This window comes from Oncorhynchus keta, chromosome 8 (assembly GCF_023373465.1).
Source record: "Oncorhynchus keta strain PuntledgeMale-10-30-2019 chromosome 8, Oket_V2, whole genome shotgun sequence".
NCBI classification, from domain to species: domain Eukaryota; kingdom Metazoa; phylum Chordata; class Actinopteri; order Salmoniformes; family Salmonidae; genus Oncorhynchus; species Oncorhynchus keta.
The window spans coordinates 39,224,330-39,247,868 of record NC_068428.1 but is presented as its reverse complement, the minus strand read 5'-3'; the positions used below and the strand labels follow the sequence as shown (position 1 = coordinate 39,247,868).

Here is a 23,539-nt window from a genome sequence, read left to right as displayed (position 1 = left end):
TCTCCAGGGCCTTCCAGGTTTGGGCATGTTTTCTTTTCCACGATAGATCAACCTTCTTGCCGTTAAGCCCAAGTTATGACCTGAGGACAGAATGGACCATCTACGTATACTATATTCACGGTGGTGGAGAAACTTCTGTACTTATTTCATCATATCAAGCACTTTAAAGGAATCTCCTCACCTGAAGCTGAAGACAGGCACAAAATAATTCACTTCTGTGTGTGCTTTTGAAGATACATACTAACTAACTGATGTGAGCTATTGAATTCACAACAACCTACAATTGTCACTTTTGGAGTCTGGACTCTATGCGACTGAAGAGATTCTTGACTTTCAAATCATCTGGCCCGTAGACGTCCTCTTCCAATGTGTACCCAGGATGTTCCACTCAGGGCCTGTTCGATCTGACCTAGAGCAAGTCTTATCTCTCCCAATGCGTACCCAGGATGTTCCACTCAGGGCCTGTTCCCACTCAGGGCCTGTTCGACTGACCTAGAGCAAGTCTTATCTCTCCCAAAGCGTACTGTTCCACTCAGGGTCTGTTCGATCTGATCAAGTGTACCCAGGATGAGCAAGTCTTATCTTATCTCTCCCAATGCGTACCCAGGATGTTCCACTCAGGGCCTGTTCGATCTGACCTAGAGCAAGTCTTATCTCTCCCAATGCGTACCCAGGATGTTCCACTCAGGGCCTGTTCGATCTGACCTAGAGCAAGTCTTATCTCTCCCAATGTGTACCCAGGATGTTCCACTCAGGGCCTGTTCGATCTGACCTAGAGCAAGTCTTATCTCTCCCAAAGCGTACCCAGGATGTTCCACTCAGGGCCTGTTCGATCTGACCTAGAGCAAGTCTTATCTCTCCCAATGCGTACCCAGGATGTTCCACTCAGGGCCTGTTCGATCTGACCTAGAGAAAGTCTTATCTGACCTAGAGCAAGTCTTATCTCTCCCAATGTGTACCCAGGATGTTCCACTCAGGGCCTGTCCTGACATAGACATTATCTCTCCCAATGGACAGGATGTTCCACTCAGGGCCTGTTCGATCTGACATCTTATCTCTCCCAATGTGTCCCAGGATGTTCCACTCAGGGCCTGTTCGATCTGACCTAGAGCAAGTCTTGGTCATGAAACGAGACATGTTTTATGTAGACATTTATCTGTCTTGTCATGGAGACATAACTGTGTTTAACTCTTACGTATACTCAGGCAGACCTACCTCGTAAATTACTTTTTCATATACAAGGGGTCACAAGATACACAGCAGCTCCATAAGTTCACTACCAAAAATTCCCAAATGTTTAACATTTTTCAAAAACATGTTCTTTCAGTTCAATAAGGTCACCAAACATCAATCAGGCCATTACTTTTTTATTTCAAACATTGGATGTCCTTAAAAGGACATAAACACAGGACAGGAATAGCTTATCAATCACTTTTTGACAGCGACCGTCTACCATATTCTCCCTTGCACTATTTTATTATTATGACCTATTTTAACATGATGAACTATTTTAACATTACAGCTAGGACCAATTTCTCAATACTTAGGTCACTTTTTCAAAACTCTTCACACAGTTCTCCTAATCAACTTTCAGCTTGGCACAGCAGTTAATATCACATCCAAAATGCCCTTAAAACTACCAAAACACTTTATACTTGTCTCAAATCAACTCGTTCTTCCGTAACACTAGCAGAGGTTGTCACCCAACAAGCACACGTTGTCACTCATAAAACAATGACCTAAACAACACTAACAACAGGTAGCGTTACACAATGTTTTCTTTTGTCAAATTTCTTTACAAAACAAGAATGACACCTCTCTACTGTTTACAATTCACTGCAGTAAATGTTACAGGAATGAATCAGTTTTGATGCAACATGCTTCAATATGTTTTATGGCATTGAGCGATTCCACAATACAATAATTTGTATATACACCATCTACCGATACAGATACAGTAGCAATGCTAGTCAACCCTGTCTTCTGCATTGGGCCACAGGTTCTCATCCACATCACATCTTATGTCATCTTGGGCAACACACCTAGGAAAGAATATTTTGGCATGCCTGGTCCACGCCTGGCAATCTTCTGCAGATATGTCCAGGCATCCAGCGTTCATTGCGTCCAGGAGGGACATTTGATGATGTGGATGCTGGTCATAAACCTTCCACCTCCATGAGGAAAATAATTCCTCTATGGGGTTGAGGAATGGAGAGTAAGGAAGGAGGAAAAGTGACACCATCCTGGGATGGGCTGTAAACCACTCTGTGACTGCACGGGAGTGGGAAAATTCCACATTGTCCCATACAATTACAAATGTTGGCCGATTTCACCTCACTGCAACCCGGCAGGGTAGCCTAGTGGTTAGAGAGTTGGACTAGGAACCAGAAGGTTGCAAGTTCAAACCCCCGAGCTAACAAGGTACTAATCTGTTGTTCTGCCCCTTACCAAGCAGTTAACCCACTGTTCCTAGGCCGTCATTGAAAATAAGCATTTTTTCTTAACTGACTTGCCTGGTTAAATAAAGGTTAAATGTTTTTAAAACCTGACACGACCCTTCCATAGAGGTCATCCAGGAATGAAATGAGACGCTCTGTGTTGTACGGGCCAGTTAGCGGTTTGTGTAAAAGCCATCCATCAGAGGATATTGCTGGACACATTATGATGTCGGCACCCCTCTGGCCCAGGACATCCACTGTGGATCTTTGTCCAATCACATTCCTTCCTCACAGCCATGTTTTGGCCAGGTTGAAACCAGCCTCATCCACAAAGATGAACATGTGGGGTGTTTGCCTGGTTTCAATCTCAATGACTCTCTAAAATAAATCCACAAGGCAACATAAGAGTTAGGCTATTACGGTAGTTTACATTATACCTAAAAACATGCCATTGTGTGTCTCTGCCCTGTTTGGTTTAGTTCAAAACCAGTTCTGTATTTTATAGTTGTCACGCCCTGGCCATAGAGAGGCTTTTATTCTCTATTTTGGTTCGGCCAGGGTGTGACTAGGGTGGGCATTCTAGTTTCTTTATTTCTATGTTTTGGCCGGGTATGGCTCTCAATCAGGGACAGCTGTCTATCGTTGTCTCTGATTGGGAATCGTACTTAGGCAGCCTTTTCCCACCTGTGTTTTGTGGGTAGTTGTTTTCTGTATAGTTTATGCACCTTACAAAACTGTTTCATTTTTTTTTCTTTCACTTTATTATTTTGTTCAAGTGTTTTTGTTAATAAAGAATCATGAACACCTCCGATTCTGCGTTTTGGTCCGATCCTCATTACGACGAGAGCCTTGACAATAGTCATCTTACCTGGACATATTGGTTCCTGAGTTGCTTGACTCGTTCAGAGTTCCTCTCCAAGGGGACAGTGTACAACTGCTTCATCCTGACTTTATGTTGTTTCAGGACTCTAGAAATAGTTGTTATGGTTACATTGTGCCAACACTCGTCCCGAATCTCTGAGTTTTATGCCTTTGTTTCTGTTGACCACAGCAGTGAAAATCCTACCTCTCCCGCCTGTGGGAGGTAACCGTTGGGTCCTAAGTAGAAATACAAAAACAATTACACACAAGTGGGTTTGGAGGCTTTGCTCAATTGACTTCTGTAATGTTTCAGTCAGATGCCCTTGAAGAATGCACATCTTACCTGTTGTGTTGCTGGACATTTCTCACAATAGATGCCAGTGTTGAGTGTTGCAGATTTGGCTGCACTCTCAGACCAGCCTCTCTCATTGATAGACCATGATTTATTACATGATCAATTATAGTAGCCCTAATCTCATCTGAGACTACAGCTCTTGATCTTCCTCTCAGTCTTCTTCCACCACGCATACGTACTCCTCTCCCTCTCCCAGCCACTATTCTTCCTCTCCCAGCCACTATTCTTCCTCTGTCAGCCACTTCTCTCTCTCTGTCTGGGTCCATGTTTACATTACAGTACAGCATTATTCCTAAAATGTCCCCTTTTGTATAGATGGTAATGTAATTGAAAGACTAACACCTGGGGAGGTGTTCAGCTACAATGGGAATTAGCTGTGGTTGGTCTAATTGTTTTGATTGTATTTCATTTTTTAGATGTGGAATATACTGTATTTCAATATGGTATTACTGTAGAAATGTCTTATTCAATGTTGTTTTAGGTTTGAACTTAAGTTTAACAGTTTTGAAAAGAGTATGTAAACAATGTGCAAATTGGCCTGTCGGTACATAGTTTTGGGGGTGGTTGTGTCTGAGTGAGACAAAAGTTCATGAAAATTGAAAGATGTAGTCACTGAATGCATTTTGTGCCAAAGCCATGAAAAATGATCCACAGTTTAGCCCACACAGACTGCTGTTGTGCTCACTTTGTGAAGAGTTTTGAAAAAGCGACCTAAGTATTGAGAAATGGGTCCTAGAGATTGTAAAAAAAAATAAAAAATAAAAAACTTATAGAGATAGGAGTTTATTATTCATGAGATGATTTATGTACTGTGTTTGTGTGTGTGTGTGTGTGTGTGTGTGTGTGTGTGTGTGTGTGTGTGTGTGTGTGTGTGTGTGTGTGTGTGTGTGTGCGTGCGTGGGAAGAGAGCCTATTGGTGGTAGAGAGCCTATTGGTGGTAGAGAGCCTATTGGTGGTAGAGAGCCTATTGGTGGGTAGAAAGCCTAGTGGTGGTAGAGAGCCTATTGGTGGTAGAGAGCCTATTGGTGGTAGAGAGCCTATTGGTGGGTAGAAAGCCTAGTGGTGGTAGAGAGCCTATTGGTGGTAGAGAGCCTAGTGGTGGTAGAGAGCCTAGTGGTGGTAGAGAGCCTAGTGGTGGTAGAGAGCCTATTGGTGGTAGAGAGCCTATTGGTGGTAGAGAGCCTAGTGGTGGTAGAGAGCCTAGGTGGTAGAGAGCCTAGTGGTGGTAGAGAGCCTAGTGGTGGTAGAGAGCCTAGTGGTGGTAGAGAGCCTAGTGGTGGTAGAGAGCCTAGTGGTGGTAGAGAGCCTAGTGGTGGTAGAGAGCCTAGTGGTGGTAGAGAGCCTAGTGGTGGTAGAGAGCCTATTGCCTCATGTTCTTACACACAAAACTATACACATTAGTTGTGACAGGAGAAATGTATCTCCTTCCTTCAACCAAATACAGATTTCAGGAGAAAATAAAATCTGATGATATTTTTGGACTGAAACTTGAGTGATGGGGAAATCACGTTCAAGTTTCAAGTTTATTGTCCCTGCGGGCAATTGGTGTTGCAGAAAAGGAACATAATAAACCACATTGAACATATGAATTCCACATGAATTGCAGTAAGAGTTTGAGTTTCGCCATTCGAGTCAACTCTGAAATTATGAGCACAAACACATGGCCCAATATGGACTGCTGTATCAGCCTAATCTCTAAAACGTGATTGTGCACCGTGACTCTGTTGTTTTTCCCACTAAAATTATAGAAAATTATGCGAACACTCATTTACCTATGAATGAATTTATTAATGCAAAGATTCATTCATGCATCCATCCATTCATGAATTCTGAATGTCCATTGAGCTCCTCCAAGTGGAGAAGTAGAGGGGTCATCAACATTAGTAGTTCTCTCTCGCCCTCTAGTGGAACATTTTTGTCCACATTTATCACTATTGTGTCGTGTGTGCATAGAGAAACAGTGTCATGGCAGAAGGCAATTGTGGGTGTTTTCTAATATAGGCGTTTCTTGATATCAAGTTACACCTATTGACTACAGTCTCCTAACCTGCCACGCTAATTACCCTAACCTGCCACTTAAATTATTCTAATCTGCTATGTAAACAAATCATCTGTGTCTGGAAACCAACCGTCTCATAACAGCGGAACTGACCACGGAAACTATCCACAACACATCAAGAAACGCCCGAGATTTCGGTCTGCAATTACACCATATTCCACGCACACAACTCCTCAAACCGGCTGGACCTTTATTTAATTTTCATTGTTAATTTTATTATTTTTATTATCCATAAGATGAAGTTGGCGGAGAACCTTTACAGAAACATTAGTTTGAAATGATCAGTAAATGTAAAAAACAAAAAAAATGCCGTTTGTACCATAAAACTTTTTGACAATTTTTTTTTTACATGAAATACCCCTGTCTACGTTTGGTTTATGCACTCTTGTCTGTATATTTCTGTTATAGAATTTGTGCTATTTTTCATAATAATAATAATAAAAACCATCACCGGCATCTGACGTATAACAAAAATGGCGGCGCCCATGTTACAATGGAGACTGTTGTCGGTGACTAATTCAGTCTAAATATAAAACGATTATTTAATCGATTGTTGATATTGTTACTCATTATAAAGCCTACATGATAAAGGTAGGCGTCCTTCTTTCAGATTTTAGACAACCTACGTTTGACATGCGTGTGTTTTGGACTGATTGAACGGTCAGGGAGTGCAAGCTAACATTAGCTAAAGTTAGTTTTACCAAGTTAGTTTTACCAAGTTAGTTAGCTATAGTAGCTAACTTGCAACTTCGGCCTGAAAGGTAGTTAGTTAAGTAACGTTAGCTTACAACAACGTTATTTAGCACAGGCTTTCAACTGTGGTCAGAGAGATCAAATAGATATTGTCAAAACTGTTATTTCTTCCATGTAGGTAATCCATGCCCCTCATCCTGTTAGCTACCTAGCTCTGTAGCTATAGTTAAGTAATATAAACCCTCATTTAATATTATGAATTCAATGGCTACTACCACGACGTATTTATTAGTTTAACTTCCCAAACAGTTTCTAGCTACTGTAAAATAAGATGGATGACAACTTTAGCAAGCTAACTAGCAACCGATTTCTTCATCATATAGGACAATACTCTACACCATTAATTCATGCTGTCTTCGCTGTGAATCATCCCGTTTTCATCCCCCTCCTTTGCCAGTCTTCTAGTTCAGCGGGTCCATCATCCTCTTCTCACCAGATGAAGGAAAACAACCACCCCTCCAGTGGTCAGGCCTTCCTTGACCATATCAAGCCATGCTGGTACTGGGACAAGAAGGACCTGGCCCACACCCCGTCCCAGTCTGAGGGCCTGGACCCAGCCACAGAGGCCCGGTACCGCAGGGAGGGGGCCCGGTTCATCTTCGATGTGGGGACCAGACTCGGACTGTATCCTTTTACATGCAACATTTGACACAGTCATGTCATAGCCTCGTCATCTGGTTGATCATTTTCTGTGTGTCAGAAAGTTAGCACGATTTTTTTGATTTCACCTAAAGTAATGTGGCTTTGTCGAGTTTCACCCTCAACTCTGTCATCAGACATTATGACACCTTGGCAACAGGTATCATCTACTTCCACCGCTTCTACATGTTTCACTCTTTCAAACAGTTCCCCAGATATGTGAGTATTTACATTTAGCAGAAACTCTTATCCAAAGCGACTTACAATGCTACACTTTTACAATTTGCCCTCAACAATCAAAATAATTGAACACAGTCATGTTGTCAACTTCAATCTGTGGTGCATTCTTAAAGGTACTGCCTAATGTGTGAGACTTGTGTATTGTGTGTCTACAGGTGACAGGTGGTACTGCCTAATGTCTTGGTATTACATAGTGTGAGACTTGTGTATTGTGTATCTACAGGTGACAGGTGGTACTGCCTAATGTCTTGGTATTACATAGTGTGAGACTTGTGTATCTACAGGTGACTGGTGCGTGTTGTCTCTTCTTGGCTGGGAAAGTGGAGGAGACTCCTAAGAAATGTAAAGACATCATCAAGACGGCTCGCAGCTTACTGAACGACGTACAGTTTGCCCAGTTTGGAGACGACCCAAAGGTGAGATGTGTCTTAGTTCATTCACTTCTCCCTCTGTTTGTAGGTACAGTGAAGTCCTGCTATGTTTACTGGTACACTTTCTACACGTGCTGAACCAAACTGCTGGCAGTAGATTATATAGAGTACAGTATATACGTATAGATATGAGATGAATAATGTAGGGTATGTAAACATTATATTAGATAGCATTGTTTAAAGTGGCTAGTGATATATTTGACATCATTTCCCATCAATTCCCATTATTAAAGTGGCTGGAGTTGATTCGGTGTGTTGGCAGCAGCCACTCAATGTTAGTGGTGGCTGTTTAACAGTCTGATGGCTTTGAGATAGAAGCTGTTTTTCAATCTCTCGGTCCCAGCTTTGATGCACCTGTAATGACCTCGCCTTCTGGATGATAGCGGGGTGAACAGGCAGTGGTTCGGATGGTTGTTGTCCTTGATGATCTTTTTGGCCTTCCTGTGACATCGGGTGGTGTAGGTGTCCTAGAGGGCAGGTAGTTTGCCCCCGGTGATGCGTTGTGCAGACCTCACTACCCTCTGGAGAGCCTTACGGTTGTGGGCGGAGCAGTTGCCGTACAAGGCGGTGATACAGCCCGACAGGATGCTCTCGATTGTGCATCTGTAGAAGTTTGTGAGTGCTTTTGGTGACAAGCCGAATTTCTTCAGCCTCCTGAGGTTGAAGAGGCGCTGCTGCGCCTTCTTCGCGATGCTATCTGTGTGGGTGGACCAATTCAGTTTGTCTGTGATGTGTACGCCAAGGAACTTAAAACTTACTACCCTCTCCACTACTGTTCCATCGATGTGGATAGGGGGGTGTTCCCTCTGCTGTTTCCTGAAGTCCACAATCATCTCCTTAGTTTTGTTGACGTTGAGTGTGAGGTTATTTTCCTGACACCACACTCCGAGGGCCCTCACCTCATCCCTGTAGGCCGTCTCGTCGTGTCGTTGATGGTAATCAAGCCTACCACTGTTGTGTCGTCTGCAAACTTGATGATTGAATTGGAGGCGTGCGTGGCCACGCAGTCGTGGGTGAACAGGGAGTACAGGAGAGGGCTCAGAACGCACCCTTGTGGGGCCCCAGTGTTGAGGATCAGCGGGGTGGAGATGTTGTTGCCTACCCTCACCACCTGGGTTATTTCATAGTTTCAAACCCTTGAATGAGTAGGTGTTCTAAAACTTTTGACCGGTAGTTGTTTATTGCACATTGCATTCGGAAAGTATTCAGACCCCTTGACTTTTTCCACATTTTGTTACGTTACAGCCTTATTCTAAAATTGATCAACCTCTCTGAACCACCTATCCCGGATCGTGTATAATTGTAATCAGCAACGCTGAATAGCATAGCGCCACAGTCAAATAATATTACTAGAAAATATTCACGACAACGCAGACAAAAATTCCAAATTATATCCATAATGTCCACAGAAAAATGTCAAATGTTTTTTATAATCAATCCTCAGGGTGTTTTTCAAATATCTATTAGATAATATATCAACCGGGACAGTTGGCCTTTCACTAGGACCGGGAGTAACAATGGCCACCTTTCTCTTTTGTGCACAACTCACTCTGAGAACCCCCACCTATCCACTTACGCAATGTGGTCGTTCACACTCATTCTTCAAAATAAAAGCCTGAAACTATGTCTAAAGGCTGTTGACACCTTAGGGAAGCCATAGAAAAGGAATATGGTTGATATCCCTTTAAATGGGCAATAGGGATGCATGACAACAGAGGTTTCAAAAACAGGGGCACTTCCTGATTGGATTGTCCTCAGGCTTTAGCCTGCAATATCAGTTCTGTTTAACTCACAGACAAAATTGACAGTTTTGGAAACTTTAGAGTGTTTTCTATCCTAATCTGTCAATTATCTGCATATTCTAGCATCTGGTCCTCAGAAATAGGCAATTTACTTTGGGAACGTTATTTTTCCAAACATAAAAATAGTGCCCCCTAGCTTCAAGAGGTTAAATAACAAATAAAATATTCAGCAATACACACACAATACCCCATAATGGAAAAAGTGAAAACAGGCTTTCAGACAGTTTTTCAAATGTATTATAAATAAAAAAAGATAACTTATTAAATAAGTATTCAGACCCTTTGCTATGAGACTTGAAATTGAGCTCAGGTGCGTCCTGTTTCCATTGATCATCCTTTTCTACAACTTAATTGGAGTCCACCATTGGTCAATTTAAATTGATTGGACATGATTTGGAAAGGCACACACCTGTCTATATAAAGTCCCACAGTTGACAGTGCATGTCAGAGCAAAAACCCAAGCCATGAGGTCGAAGAAATTGTCCATAGAGTGCAGAGACAGGATTGTGTCGAGGCACAGATCTGGGGAAGGATGCCAAAAAACGTGTGCACCATTGAAGGTCCCCAGGAACATAGTGACCTCCATCATTCTTCAATGGAAGAAGTTTGGAACCACCAAGACTCTTCCTAGAACTAACTGCAGGCTAAACTGGGCAATCGGGGGAGAAGGGCCTTGGTCAGGGAGGTGACCAAGAACCCTATAGTCACTCTGATAGCGCTCTCAAGGTCCTCTGTGGAAATGGGAGAACCTTCCAGAAAGACAACCATCTCTACAGCACTCCACCAATCAGGCCTTTATGGTAGTGTGCTGACAGAAGCCACTCCTCAGTAAAAGGCACATGACAGTCAGCTTGGAGTTTGCCAAAAGGCACCTAAAGACTCTCAGACCATGAGAAACAAGATTCTCTGTTCTGATGAAACCATGATTGAACTATTTGGCCTGAATGCCAAGCGTCACATCTGGAGGAAACCTGGCACCATCTCTACGGTGAAGAATGGTGGTGGCAGCAGCATGTTGTGGGATGTATTTTAGCTGCAGGGACTGGGAGACTAGTCAGGATCAAGGGAAAGATGAACAGAGCAAAGTACAGAGAGATTCTTGATGAAAACCTGCTCAAGACCTCAGACTGGGGCGAAGGTTCACCTTCCAACAGGACAACGACCCTAAGGACACAGCCAAGACAGGGAGGGAGGGAGAGTGATAGACAAAGCTGCATGTGATCTTTTCAGCATGTTTTTTTAAATATTTTTTTTTACAAAAATATAGATTTGGAGTTAGATAAACTTGGATTTTTCGGCAGGGACATGTACAGGATGCTACCGTCCACAACATAACCTTCACTCCAATTCAAAACTCCAAACCTACAACCTAATTTTGGACAAAATGACCTGGATGGATTACTACGACCAAGGTTTCCTTTTTCTAAGCTATACAGAGGGTTATCTGGCAAACACACAGCAGAGACCTGAGGACACCATCCAACCTGGAAACGGAGACAGACCAGATACAACTTAAATTAGCACTGAGGTGTGAAGTGAGAGGTGTCGAGGCCTTTGAGCCCAACATGGCGTCTCACAAGCCCTCTTCCGCTGTTCAGAGACAATCCTCTGGCATTTTCTACAAATCTGTCCCCAGAAATAAAAGCTTCTCCCAAGTGGGTGTGACACCTACTCCCTCCAGCACACAGGCACTGTTGGAGCGAGTGACTCTGAACTTAAAATGGCCCCAAGTCATTATTTTGTATTTGTTCATTTAGCTATTTGCCTCAAGACTCCTGCAGCATGCTTTGTTGAGGATGGGACAGACTGTTTGTTCCCACACTCGGGACTCTGACTCTATTGGTTACATAGATTTTTGGCCTCCCATTCCAACCACCTCTCACCAGCTTTGTATTCATGTTACCTGTTGAAATTGGTGTACAATATGATCTTGTTGCCATCTAATGCATAAATCAGCACTGCAGAGCTCTCCCTGTCCTCTGCCGTGCCTTGACTGTATTACTGCTGATGATATCTGGAAATGTGCATGTACACCCTGACCCATCTACTGTTGCTAGCCCCAATTCTGACTCGTGCACTATCTGCTTCACTGATTTCTGCTCTCGTAAAAGCCTGGGTTTTCTGCACGTTAACACTAGAAGCTTATTACCTAAAATGGATCAATTGAAAGTACACAGCTCCAATCCAGATGTGTTGGTCAGTACTGAGATGTGGTTAAGGAAGAGTGTTTTGAATACTGATGCTAACTTCGTGCTTCTACACCTGCATTGCTTGCTGTTTGGGGTTTTAGGCTGGGTTTCTGTACAGCACTTTGAGATATCAGCTGATGTATGAAGGGCTATATAAATTGATTTGATTTTTAACTTTTCTGGTTACAATCTTTTTCGGCACTGGCCTGTACCCCACCTGCCCTAAAGCTCTCTCCTGGCCCCTTACACTAATTCTGAATGTGTCCTGCTAGGTGACCTAAACTGGGACATGCTTAAACTACCTGACCAAGTCCTAAAGCAATGGGACTCCCTAAATCTTTCTCACATTATTACCAATCCCACAAGGTATGACTCCAAACACCCAGAAAAGGCTACTCTCCTTGATGTTATCTTCACAAATAATCCTGATAGGTATCAGTCTGGTGTTTTCTGTAGTGATCACTGTTATACAGCCTGTGTTCGTAATGGCTTCTCAGTGAAACGACCTGTCCCGATTTGTCATAGACGCTTGGTAAAAAAAAAAACTTTAATGAGCAAGCCTACGTTCATGATCTGGCCTCTGTAAATTGGTATAAAATCAGCTTGATCAACACTGTCAATCTGTCGAAGACACTTGGACCCTATATTTTATTTTCAGTGGTATTGTTTAAACTCTCCCTCATAATGAAAATGAGAACTAAAAACAGGTTCAGCCCCTGGTTCGACCGTCATCTGGCAGAGTTACTCCACCTCAAGAATTCCATTTGGCGAAAGGCTCGGCACACGCATACTCAGGCTGACTGGCTCTCCTTCAGGAAAATGAGAAATAAGTGCACTCAGGCTATCCGGAAGGCCAAAGTTCGTTACTTTAAGGAGCAGTTCTCTCTCTGTGGGTTTAAAGCCAAGAAGTTCTGGAAAACCGTTAATGACCTGGAGAATAAACTCTCTTCCTCACAGCTGCCCATGTCCCTTAAAGTTGATGTGGTTGTTACTAACAAGCACATGGCTGAGCTTTTAATCACAACTTAATTAAGTCAGGATTCCTATTTGACTCAGCCATGCCTCCTTGCCCGTCCAACATTTCCTCGTCTCCCACCCCTTCTAATGTGACAAGCCCCGATGCATCTCCCTATTTTTCACCTGCCCGCTACAAAGTTTCTCCCTGCAGGTGGTCACTGAATCCGAGGTGCTGAAGGAGCTCCTTAAACTTAACCCCCCCAAAAAACATCTGGGTCACATAGTTTAGACCCTTTCTTCTTTTCAATGTTGCTGCCCCTATCATCACCATGCCTATCTCTAACCTTTAACCTGTCTCCCCTCTCTGGGGAGGCTTCCATTGCTTGGAAGGAAGCCACGGTTCATCCTTTATTTAAAGGGGGCGATCAAGCTGATCCTAACTGTGATAGGCCTATTTCTATTTTGCCTTGTTTATCAAACGTGTTGGAAAAACTTGGCAATAATCGACTGACTGGCTTTCTTGATTTATATAGTATTCTCTCTGGTATGCAATCTGGTTTCCACTCTAGTTATGGATGTGTCACTGCAACCTTAAAGGTCCTGAATGACGTCACCATTGGCCTTGATTCTAAGCAATGTTGTGCTGCTATTTTTATTGACTTGGTCAAAGCTTTTGATAAGGTAGACCCAGTGGTTCTCAAACTTGTTATAGTCCCGTACCCCTTCAAACATTCAACCTCCAGGTGTACCCCCTCTAGCACCAGGGTCAGCACACTCTCAAATGTTTTTTTGCCATTATTGTAAGCCTGCCACCACACACACACACACACACACACACACACACACACACACACACACACACACACACACACACACACACACTATACGATACATTTATTAAACATAAGAGTGAGTGTGAGTTTTGTCACAGCCCAGCTCGTGAGAAGTGACCAAGAGCTGTTATAGGACCAAGGCACAAATAATAATAATCAATAATTTAGCTTTTTATTTAGCCATCTTCTAGATAAAATCTTATTTGTTCATCAAAAATGGTGAATAACTCACCACAGGTTAATGAGAAGGGTGTGCTTGAAAGGATCCACATAACTCTGCAATGTTGGGTTGTATTGGAGAGAGTCTCAGTCTTAAATCATTTTCCACACACAGTCTGTGCCTGTATTTAGTTTTCATTCTAGTGAGGGCTGAGAATCCACTCTCACAATAGGTACATGGTTGGAAAGGCCATCAGTGTCTTAACAGTGCGATTTGCCAAGGCAAGAAACTGAGCGCAGACCGATCCAGAAATCTGGCAGTGGCTTCTGATTTAAATTAAATTTTCATAGAACCGCTTGTTGCAATTTCGATGAGGAACTCTTGTTCAGATATCGGTAAGTGGACTGGAGGCTGGGCATGAAAGAGATAACGAATCCAGTTGTTTACGTCATCCGTTTCTGGAAAGTACCTGTGTAATTGCGCACCCAGCTCACTCAGGTGATTCACTATATCACATTTGACATTGTCCGTAAGTTTGTTAATTTGCACACAAATCATACAATGATGGAAATACCTGTGTGTTGTCCTTGTTAATGTAGACAGAAAAGAGCTCCAACTTCTTAATCAGCCTCAATTTTGTCCCGCTCAGTGAATATAGTTGCGAAGAGTCCCTGTAATCCTAGATTCAGATCATTCAGGTGAGATAAAACATCACCCAGATAGGCCAGTCGAGTGAGAAACTGGTCATCATGCAGGCGGTCCGACAAGTGAAAACTATGGTCTCTAATGAAAACTTTAAGCTAGTCTCTCAATTAAAAAAAAAACGTGTCAATACTTTGCCCCTTGATAACCAGCGCTGTTCTGTATGTTGTAAAAGCGTCACATGGTCGCTACCCATGTCATTGCACAATGCAGAAAATACACCAGAGTTCAAGGGCCTTGTTTGAACCGTTTTCACTGTAGTGTCCAAAATGTATTTCAAGCTGTCAGGCATTCCCTTGGCAGCAAGAGCCTCTAGGTGGATGCTGTAGTGTCCCAAATGTATTTCAAGCTGTCAGGCCATCCCTTGGCAGCAAGAGCCTCTCGGTGGATGCTGTAGTGTCCCAAATGTATTTCAAGCTGTCAGGCATTCCCTTGGCAGCAAGAGCCTCTCGGGGGATGCTGTAGTGTCCCAAGTGTATTTCAAGCTGTCAGGCATTCCCTTGGCAGCAATAGCCTCTAGGTGGATGCTGTAGTGTCCCAAATGTATTTCAAGCTGTCAGGCATTCCCTTGGCAGCAAGAGCCTCTAGGTGGATGCTGTAGTGTCCCAAATGTATTTCAAGCTGTCAGGCATTCCCTTGGCAGCAAGAGCCTCTAGGTGGATGCTGTAGTGTCCCAAATGTATCTCAAGCTGTCAGGCATTCCCTTGGCAGCAAGAGCCTCTAGGTGGATGCTGTAGTGACCAAATGTATTTCAAGCTGTCAGGCATTCCCTTGGCAGCAAGAGCCTCTAGGTGGATGCTGTAGTGTCCCAAATGTATTTCAAGCTGTCAGGCATTCCCTTGGCAGCAAGAGCCTCTCGGGGGATGCTGTAGTGACCCAAGTGGCAGCGAGAGCAACTGCTTGCACGTGCATTACCGCTCCACTATGTCTCCCTGTCATGGCTTTTTCACCATCAGTACAGATACTAACACATCTTGACCACCAAAGTCCATTTGAACTCACAAAGCTGTCCAGTACTTCAAAAAATATCCTCTGTTGTCCTGGTTTCCAGTGGTTTGCAGAAGAGGATGTCTTCCTTAATTGACCCCCCTAAACGTAACAGACATACCAGGAGCTGTACCAGGCCTGCCACATCTGACTCATCCAGCTGTAACGCATAGAATTCACTGGCTTGTATACGAAGCAGCAATTGTTTCAAAACATCTCCTGCCATGTCACTGATGCGTCGTGAAACAGTGTTGTTTGATGACAGCATTGTCTGTATAGTTTCTTTGGGCCTTTTCCCCCAGCATTGTCCCAACCATATCCGTGGCAGCAGGAAGAATGAAGTCCTCCACAATAGTATGGGGCTTGCCTGTTCTAGCCACTCGGTAGCTCACCATATAAGACACTTCTTATTAATGGTATCTGTTGCTTTTATACATGTCTTACTACTTGAAGTAGTCTTTATTTATCGCTCAAACTCCCGTGGCTTATTTTTCAAATTGTCATGTTTCGTTTCGAAATGTCTGAGCAAGTGAAGGTTTCCTGTGAGAGAGTAACGGTTAATGTGATTGGATGTTCATTATTTGACTAGGCTGCCTGTATTTGACATTGTGTTATTAACACTAGATTTGTTTAATTTTATTTTTGGCAGTGAAACGAGGCTCCCGGGGAGGGGTCGTGTGATTGTGGATGCTAGGTCATCTGATGCAGCACTCCATCACTCTCCTTCTTGGTCAAATAGCTCTTACACAGCCTGTAGGTTTGTTGGGTCATTGTCCTGTTGAAAAACAAATGATGGTCTCTTTAAGTGCAAACCAGATGGGATGGCGTATCTCTGCAGAATGCACACCTGTTGATTGAAATGCATTCCAGTTGACTACCTTGTGGAGCTGGTTGAGAAAATGCCAAGAGTGTGCAAAGCTGTCATCGAGACAAAGGATGGCAACTTTTGAAGAATCTTAAATATAACATTTATCTGGAATGAACACTACATGTTTCCATATGTGTTATTTTATAGTTTTGATGTCTTCATTATTATTCTATGTAGAACATAGTAAAAATAAAGAAAAACCCTTGAATGAGAAGGTGTGTCCAAACCTTTGACTGGTAGAGTGTGTGTGTGTGTGTGTGTGTGTGTGTGTGTGTGTGTGTGTGTGTGTGTGTGTGTGTGGTGTGTGTGTACACAGTATATATATATTACACACCTTTTAGAAAATGTGTTTCCTTTTATTATTTTCCGCTCACCCTGCCATCCCTCCTGTGATTGGAGAAAACTAATGAACAACAACACTTTTACTTCCTGGTTATACACACTATATACCTTCTTTACAGACACAATCTATTTTACGATAGTTATATTTTGTTTTTATTTCTGTCCTTCCTCTACCTCTCCCATCTCTCTCTGGTGTCCTTCCTCTACCTCTCCCGTCTCTTTCTGGTGTCCTTCCTCTACCTCTCCCGTCTCTCTCTGGTGTCCTTCCTCTACCTCTCCCGTCTCTCTCTGGTGTCCTTCCTCTACCTCTCCCGTCTCTCTCTGGTGTCCTTCCTCTACCTCTCCCGTCTCTCTCTGGTGTCCTTCCTCTACCTCTCCCGTCTCTTTCTGGTGTCCTTCCTCTACCTCTCCCGTCTCTCTCTGGTGTCCTTCCTCTACCTCTCCCGTCTCTCTCTGGTGTCCTTCCTCTACCTCTCCCGTCTCTCTCTGGTGTCCTTCCTCTCCTCTCCCGTCTCTCTCTGGTGTCCTTCCTCTACCTCTCCCGTCTCTCTCTGGTGTCCTTCCTCTACCTCTCCCGTCTCTCTCTGGTGTCTTTCCTCTACCTCTCCCGTCTCTCTCTGGTGTCCTTCCTCTCCTCTCCCGTCTCTCTCTGGTGTCCTTCCTCTCCTCTCCCGTCTCTCTCTGGTGTCCTTCCTCTCCTCTCCCGTCTCTCTCTGGTGTCCTTCCTCTCCTCTCCCGTCTCTCTCTGGTGTCCTTCCTCTCCTCTCCCGTCTCTCTCTGGTGTCCTTCCTCTCCTCTCCCGTCTCTCTCTGGTGTCCTTCCTCTCCTCTCCCGTCTCTCTCTGGTGTCCTTCCTCTCCTCTCCCGTCTCTCTCTGGTGTCCTTCCTCTCCTCTCCCGTCTCTCTCTGGTGTCCTTCCTCTCCTCTCCCGTCTCTCTCTGGTGTCCTTCCTCTCCTCTCCCGTCTCTCTCTGGTGTCCTTCCTCTCCTCTCCCGTCTCTCTCTGGTGTCCTTCCTCTCCCGTCTCTCTCTGGTGTCCTTCCAGTTTGATTTCTATTTGCCATATATTTTTAACTGTGCTGTTTCACAGAAGTTCTGAACCTATATACATTTTACAGACACAGTGTGTTTTACAGTTGATATCTTGTTTATTAGTCCCAACCTTCAGCTCCCCTCAAACCCTCCCATCTATCTATTAACACCATCCATTTTGGATTTCTATTTGTCAAATAGCTGTGCTGTGATGCTTCACAAGTTCTGAAACTTTCTATCAGTTTCTACGGATTGTAAATTATATATATATATATATATATATATTTTTTTTTTTTGTTGCTAAAATTATTATATTATCGTTTTGACTATTATTTTTCAAATCACCCAGTATTGCTATCTGCAGAGTTAGCTGTAGGTACATGTCACAATTCTTCAGCCGTTCCCTGATCTGTGACCAAAAACAAGCTTCATATGGACAGTAACCAAAATAAATGATCTAATGACTCTCTCTTCACAGCAAAATATGTGGATCTGGGAAGGTAGGAGCCCCCATATATATAACCTTCTATTGTTGGCAATAATTTAGTTTTAATAGGCTATACTTTTCACATTGTCCTTTTCAGCACAGTTCTCTCAATTATGTTTGAATGCTTAACCAGGCCAGCTCAGTACAGCTCGGTTTGATAGTAGTGTAAAAAGCCCTTGTGCGTTTCCTTTACTTTATGCTCTTGTTTGGGTCCTGGGATGTATCATAGGATTTTCGCCATCAACAGGAAGAGGTTATGGTTCTAGAGAGGATCCTGCTACAGACGATCAAGTTTGACCTGCAAGTGGAACATCCTTACATGTTCCTGCTGCGCTACGCCAAACAGCTCAAAGGTCTGAGCCGTGTTATCTATCATTTCCAACTGTCATCTCCAAGTCTTTATGTTGACGTGGTTACTAGTATCCTTTAAGCTGTCTCTTCTCCAAATAGCACTAGTGATTCATGTTTTTTGACCTTGAAAACATCCAGGTCCTGTCTTGGCCACACCTCCCTTATGCAATTGTGGAAAAAAACAGTGTTTATTTTTTATTTTTCTAGGTGACAAAACCAAAGTTCAGAAGCTGGTGCAGATGGCCTGGACCTTCGTCAACGACAGGTGAGCCAAACATAACACCAGTAGTCCTTGTTTCCTGTCACCTTCTCATCTTACAATTTTCATCGAATAGTATTGTAGGACTGTATTTAGCTCCAGATCTCTACGGTTCTCTCTGTTCCTACCTCTCCCCCCCAGTCTGTGCACCATGCTGTCCCTGCAGTGGGAACCAGAGATCATAGCTGTAGCAGTCATGTACCTGGCTGGACGGCTGTGTAAGTTTGACCTCCAGGAGTGGACGTCCAAGCAGTCGTCACGGCGATGGTGGGAGCAGTTTGTCCAGGACGTCCCAGTGGAGCTGCTGGAAGGTATGGCGTCAAGGTTACGTCTTCGTCTCTTTGCATTGTTACACTTCCCTGACACACATTTTAAGACGGCGACTTCCAAAAGCACAGTCTTGCCCCATTTTTAAAGCGTCTTGACTGGCTGCCTCACTGCTTGGCATCTGGGGCGGCAGGTAGCCTAGTGGTTAGAGCTTTGGGCCAGTAACCGAAAGGTTGCAGGATCGAATCCCCGAGCTGACAAGTTAAAACTCTGTCGTTCTGCCCCGGTAGGCCGTTCATTGTGAACAAGAATTTGTTCTTAACTGACTTGTCTAAGTTAAAGGTTCAATTTTTAAAATGTGTTATTTTTTATTATCTGTACATCACTGGGGCCGAGCTGCCTGCCATCCAGGACCTCTATACCAGGCGGTGTCAGAGGAAGGCCCTAATAATTGTCAGACCCCAGCCACCTTAGTCATAGACTGTTCTCTCTACTACCGCATTGCAAGCGGTACCGATGCACCAAGTTTGGAACGAACAGGACAAACTTCTACCCCCATAAATAGTTAACCAAATAGTTACCCAAAATATCTGCACTGACCCTTTTTGCACAAACTCTTTTGACTCATCCCGTACACTGCTGCTACTGTTTATCATGTTGCCAGGTCACTTCATCCTTACGTATGTACTTATGGTGTAATGGTTACAAGTTCTGCTCATGTTCCTACTCCTATTGAGTCCTATTCATCCCTTAACGCTAAGCAGCATCTAGGAGAAATGACAAGAACTGTAGTTCCATCCACAGGCACATCATACCTAACCACTGTCATCTCGTCCTAGACATCTGTCATCAGATCCTGGACTTGTACTCCCAGGGGAAGACCCCCATCCCCTCGGGTCTGGAGCAGGAGACCAAGCAGAGAGGACCCCCAGCCCCCTGGCCCAGCCCCCCCACAGCCTCCAGGGGGTGTCCCACTACCCCCTCCACCCAAGAGGATCTCCCCCCAAGGCAGCCCCCCACGCCATCTGAAACGCTCACATGTGAGTGATGGCAGCGTGTCTTTGTATTTGTCAGCTGGTGACATATGCAATAACATGTTCTGTGGATCATTAATGTTTCATTATTTAATGTGTCTGAGTAGAGTATCCATGACTAACACGATAGGTATTAGATGATACCCTGGTATAAACAGTATATTTTGAAATACTGACAGTATGATTTATAACTAAGTTAAGTATAACTGTCAGAAATCTAATATGTGTCAAATACATGATATCCAAGTCAGGTCTCCAGCTATGCATCTGGTTTGCTAACCTGCTAGCTAAGTGGCTCTATGTTAAGATCAAGCTTCTTGGTCACAGCAGAGACATTCAACCCCCTTCTGGATCAAGATCCCTGTTGCCTAAATATTTTTGTGCGTAATGGCGCCCCCCTGTGTGCACATTCTGTAATACCGTGCACCCCGGTATGGTACAGAGACGGTATGAAAATGTGGACACTGCCCAACCCTAACAGATAACCCCCCGATAACAGCTTGTGTGTAGTTGATAGTTTCCATTCCTCAAGTGGTCTAAAGTTGAACAAGGAGTGTGTGTGCCTGCTTGAAGCAGCAGGGTATTCTTTCTGTTTTGTCAGACCTCTCCAAAAGAGGAACCTAAACCTCCAGAACAAGTGGGTTCTAAGATTCCACGGCTGGAGAGCCCTATGCCCCCCCTGCCCGCTTCACAACCGCTGCCTGGTGAGTGTCTTACTACTCAGTAGGTTACTCATTATATGTATAACAGCAGTAGCTCGTGAGAGAGAATCTGGCCTGTTGTCATATATATATATATATATATATATTTTTTTTTAACCTTTATTTAACTAGGCAAGTTAGTTAAGAAGAAATTCTTATTTTTAATGACTGCCTAGGAATAGTGGGTTATCTGCCAGGGGCAGAACGACAGATTTGTACCTTGTCAGCTCGGGATTTGAACTTGCAACCTTTCGGTAACTAGTCCAACTTTCTAACCACTAGGCTACCCTGCCGCCCCTCCACTCTAACCACTAGGCTACCCTGCCGCCCCTCCACTCTAACCACTAGGCTACCCTGCCGCCCCCCCACTCTAACCACTGAGCTACCCTGCCACCCCTCCACTCTAACCACTAGGCTACCCTGCCGCCCCATGATGGATGAAGTGGCATCTTTATGTTGTGTGTTTTTAATGATGGACATGGTTTTGGTGAGAGGCTGCTTAGAGCACAACAGACCTTCTTTAGAATCCTGGTTATGTAACTAACAGTCCAGTCAGAACAGACCACCCCCTCCTTACCTCCTGCCCTCTGACCAATCTGATTACTGCTTCAACTTGTTAATGAGCACTTCACAGGAAGTGTGTAGTCTATCCATGGGATTACTAGGAATTCTTTGCGGTTTTTAAAGTGACAGTTGGGTCTCTAAAGTGCTGTCTCGTTGAACAGGAATGTCAAAGCTTTCAGCCCTACGATTGTTGACCTTCTCTCTCTCGCTCTCTCCCCTCTTTCTCATACCCTCTCTCGTTCTCTTTCTATCTCTCTCCCCTCTTTCTCTCTCTCTCTCTCCCCTCACTTTGTCTCTCTCCTCTTCTTTCTCTCTTCTCTCTCTCTTCTCTCTCTCTCCCCTCTTCTCTCACTTCGCTCCCTCCCCTCTTCTCTCACTTCGCTCTCTCCCCTCTTCTCTCACTTCGCTCTCTCCCTCTTCTCTCACTTCGCTCTCTCCCCTCTTCTCTCACTTCGCTCTCTCCCCTCTTCTCTCACTTCGCTCTCTCCCCTCTTCTCTCACTTCGCTCCCTCCCCTCTTCTCTCACTTCGCTCTCTCCCCTCTTCTCTCACTTCGCTCTCTCCCCTCTCCTTCACTCTCTCTTCTCTCTCCTCTCAGATCGTAAGGCTCCCCCAGTGCCTCCTGAAGCTGAGCCAGCCGCGGGTAGCGAGCCCGTTCCCCCCCCCCTCTCACGCGCCACCCCCCCACCAGCCCCCTCCCCTGCCCCACCGCCCCCCTCCTCCTCCTCCCTCTAGTTACATCATGGGAATGTCCACCTCTAGCTCCTACATGTCAGGAGAAGGCTTCCAAAGCCTTCAGTCTATAATGAAGACAGGGGAACCATCCTACCCCCCCATGCCCCCCAACTATGGTCCCCCCATGCCCTATCATCCTCATGTCTACCCCAACGCTCCACCCCCTGGCCCCCCACCCAGCGCCTACCCACCCCCCAACCTGCCCCCTCCCTCTCCGGCCTACCCTCCACCAGGCTACAACTACCCTGAGTACCCCCCTCCACGCATGCCCCCAGGACACGGGGTGCCACCTCCGGGGATGGGCATGCCTCCTGGGGGGTACCCTCCACCGCCAGGCCAGCCCCAGGTGCCCCTGCCACCCCCTGGCATGCCAATGAACCGTGGGGGATGGATGAGATGAAAGGAGGAGAGAGGGGAGGATGAAAGAGTGACAACTAGAGGAATGTCTGAAGCTAACAGTACACTTCCTGTTGTGCATACCTTTAGCTGGGTCGTGTTCATTAGTCACCAAATGGAAGAAACTGACTACTGAGGGACTACCTGCACTTGTCCAAATAGAAATGCTAATTTTCGTTTCTGTTGCAAAACTGTTTGGTACACTGTGTCCTAATGAATACAACCCTGGGGTCCACTGGAGATGTCAACAAAGGATTTTTACCTCAGAGAGCCATGTCTGTTGTTCTACATTGTCTTGGTTGCTTGTGGAATCCCAGGCATGTAAAGGTTACGACCCCTGGAACCTGTCCTGCCATTCTGTAGAGATTCTATCAGTTCCACATTCCATGTGGTTCCTTTTGAGAAAGACGAGGCAGATAATATTGAAGTCTTAACATGGTTGAACATATTTTGAGACGCACTGAAAGGAAATACAATTTATATTTAGACGGAAGGTTCGAATGATGCAATAAAACCTGCTTGTTTTTGCTTTGATTTTTAGTTGGCATCGAAAAAGGTTATGTTCAGTGCTGTGATAACTTGTGTATATGTGTGGAGAACAAGTTGGGTTGATCGCAGAAAATACCAAACACATTTTTTTGTCTTTTTATTTAGCTGTGTGAATGTTGGTTGGTCTGTAAGACGTATTGGACTGGATGTAACATGTGTTATATCAGGAATAGCACTTCCACTGTTACGGTCATGAGCTGAAAGACATCGGTAACCCATATCTGGCTGAACAGTCGGTGGAAAGGACCCTGGACAGGCAGGAGTGTATTTGTACATGATTAAGTTACTAGCTCTAGACAGCTCATATCCTTAGTTAATCAGGCTTTACTTTAAGACAATTGTGTTCTCCCACACTTGCTTTTGTCTCACAGGCACTCGGGATAATAAAATAAAAAGTATAAACTAGTGTTGTCTTTGTTTAGTCTGTGTTGAATTAGTCTGTGTGTTACCATCCTGCCTCGACTGGTTCATTGTGTGTGGAATCCTGGTGATTGAGGCTAGTGGCATGTTTGTTCAGAACAGTGGTGTGTTCTTGACAGTACTAAGGTCAG

The 23,539-nt window shown here is 44.4% G+C and overlaps 1 protein-coding gene across 1 annotated transcript; it reads left to right on the top strand.

The window, feature by feature from the left end:
• Positions 1-6,180: 6,180 nt before the first annotated feature.
• Positions 6,181-23,394, top strand: ccnk (cyclin K). The gene is given in 12 exon segments (XM_052524175.1): positions 6,181-6,304; positions 6,864-7,090; positions 7,243-7,324; positions 7,630-7,761; positions 18,363-18,486; positions 18,692-18,749; positions 18,885-19,054; positions 19,850-19,914; positions 19,916-20,050; positions 20,646-20,748; positions 21,907-21,959; positions 21,961-23,394. Coding segments are annotated over 12 exon segments (1,641 nt in total). The 5' UTR covers positions 6,181-6,295; the 3' UTR covers positions 22,444-23,394.
• The last annotated feature ends 145 nt before the right edge of the window (positions 23,395-23,539 follow it).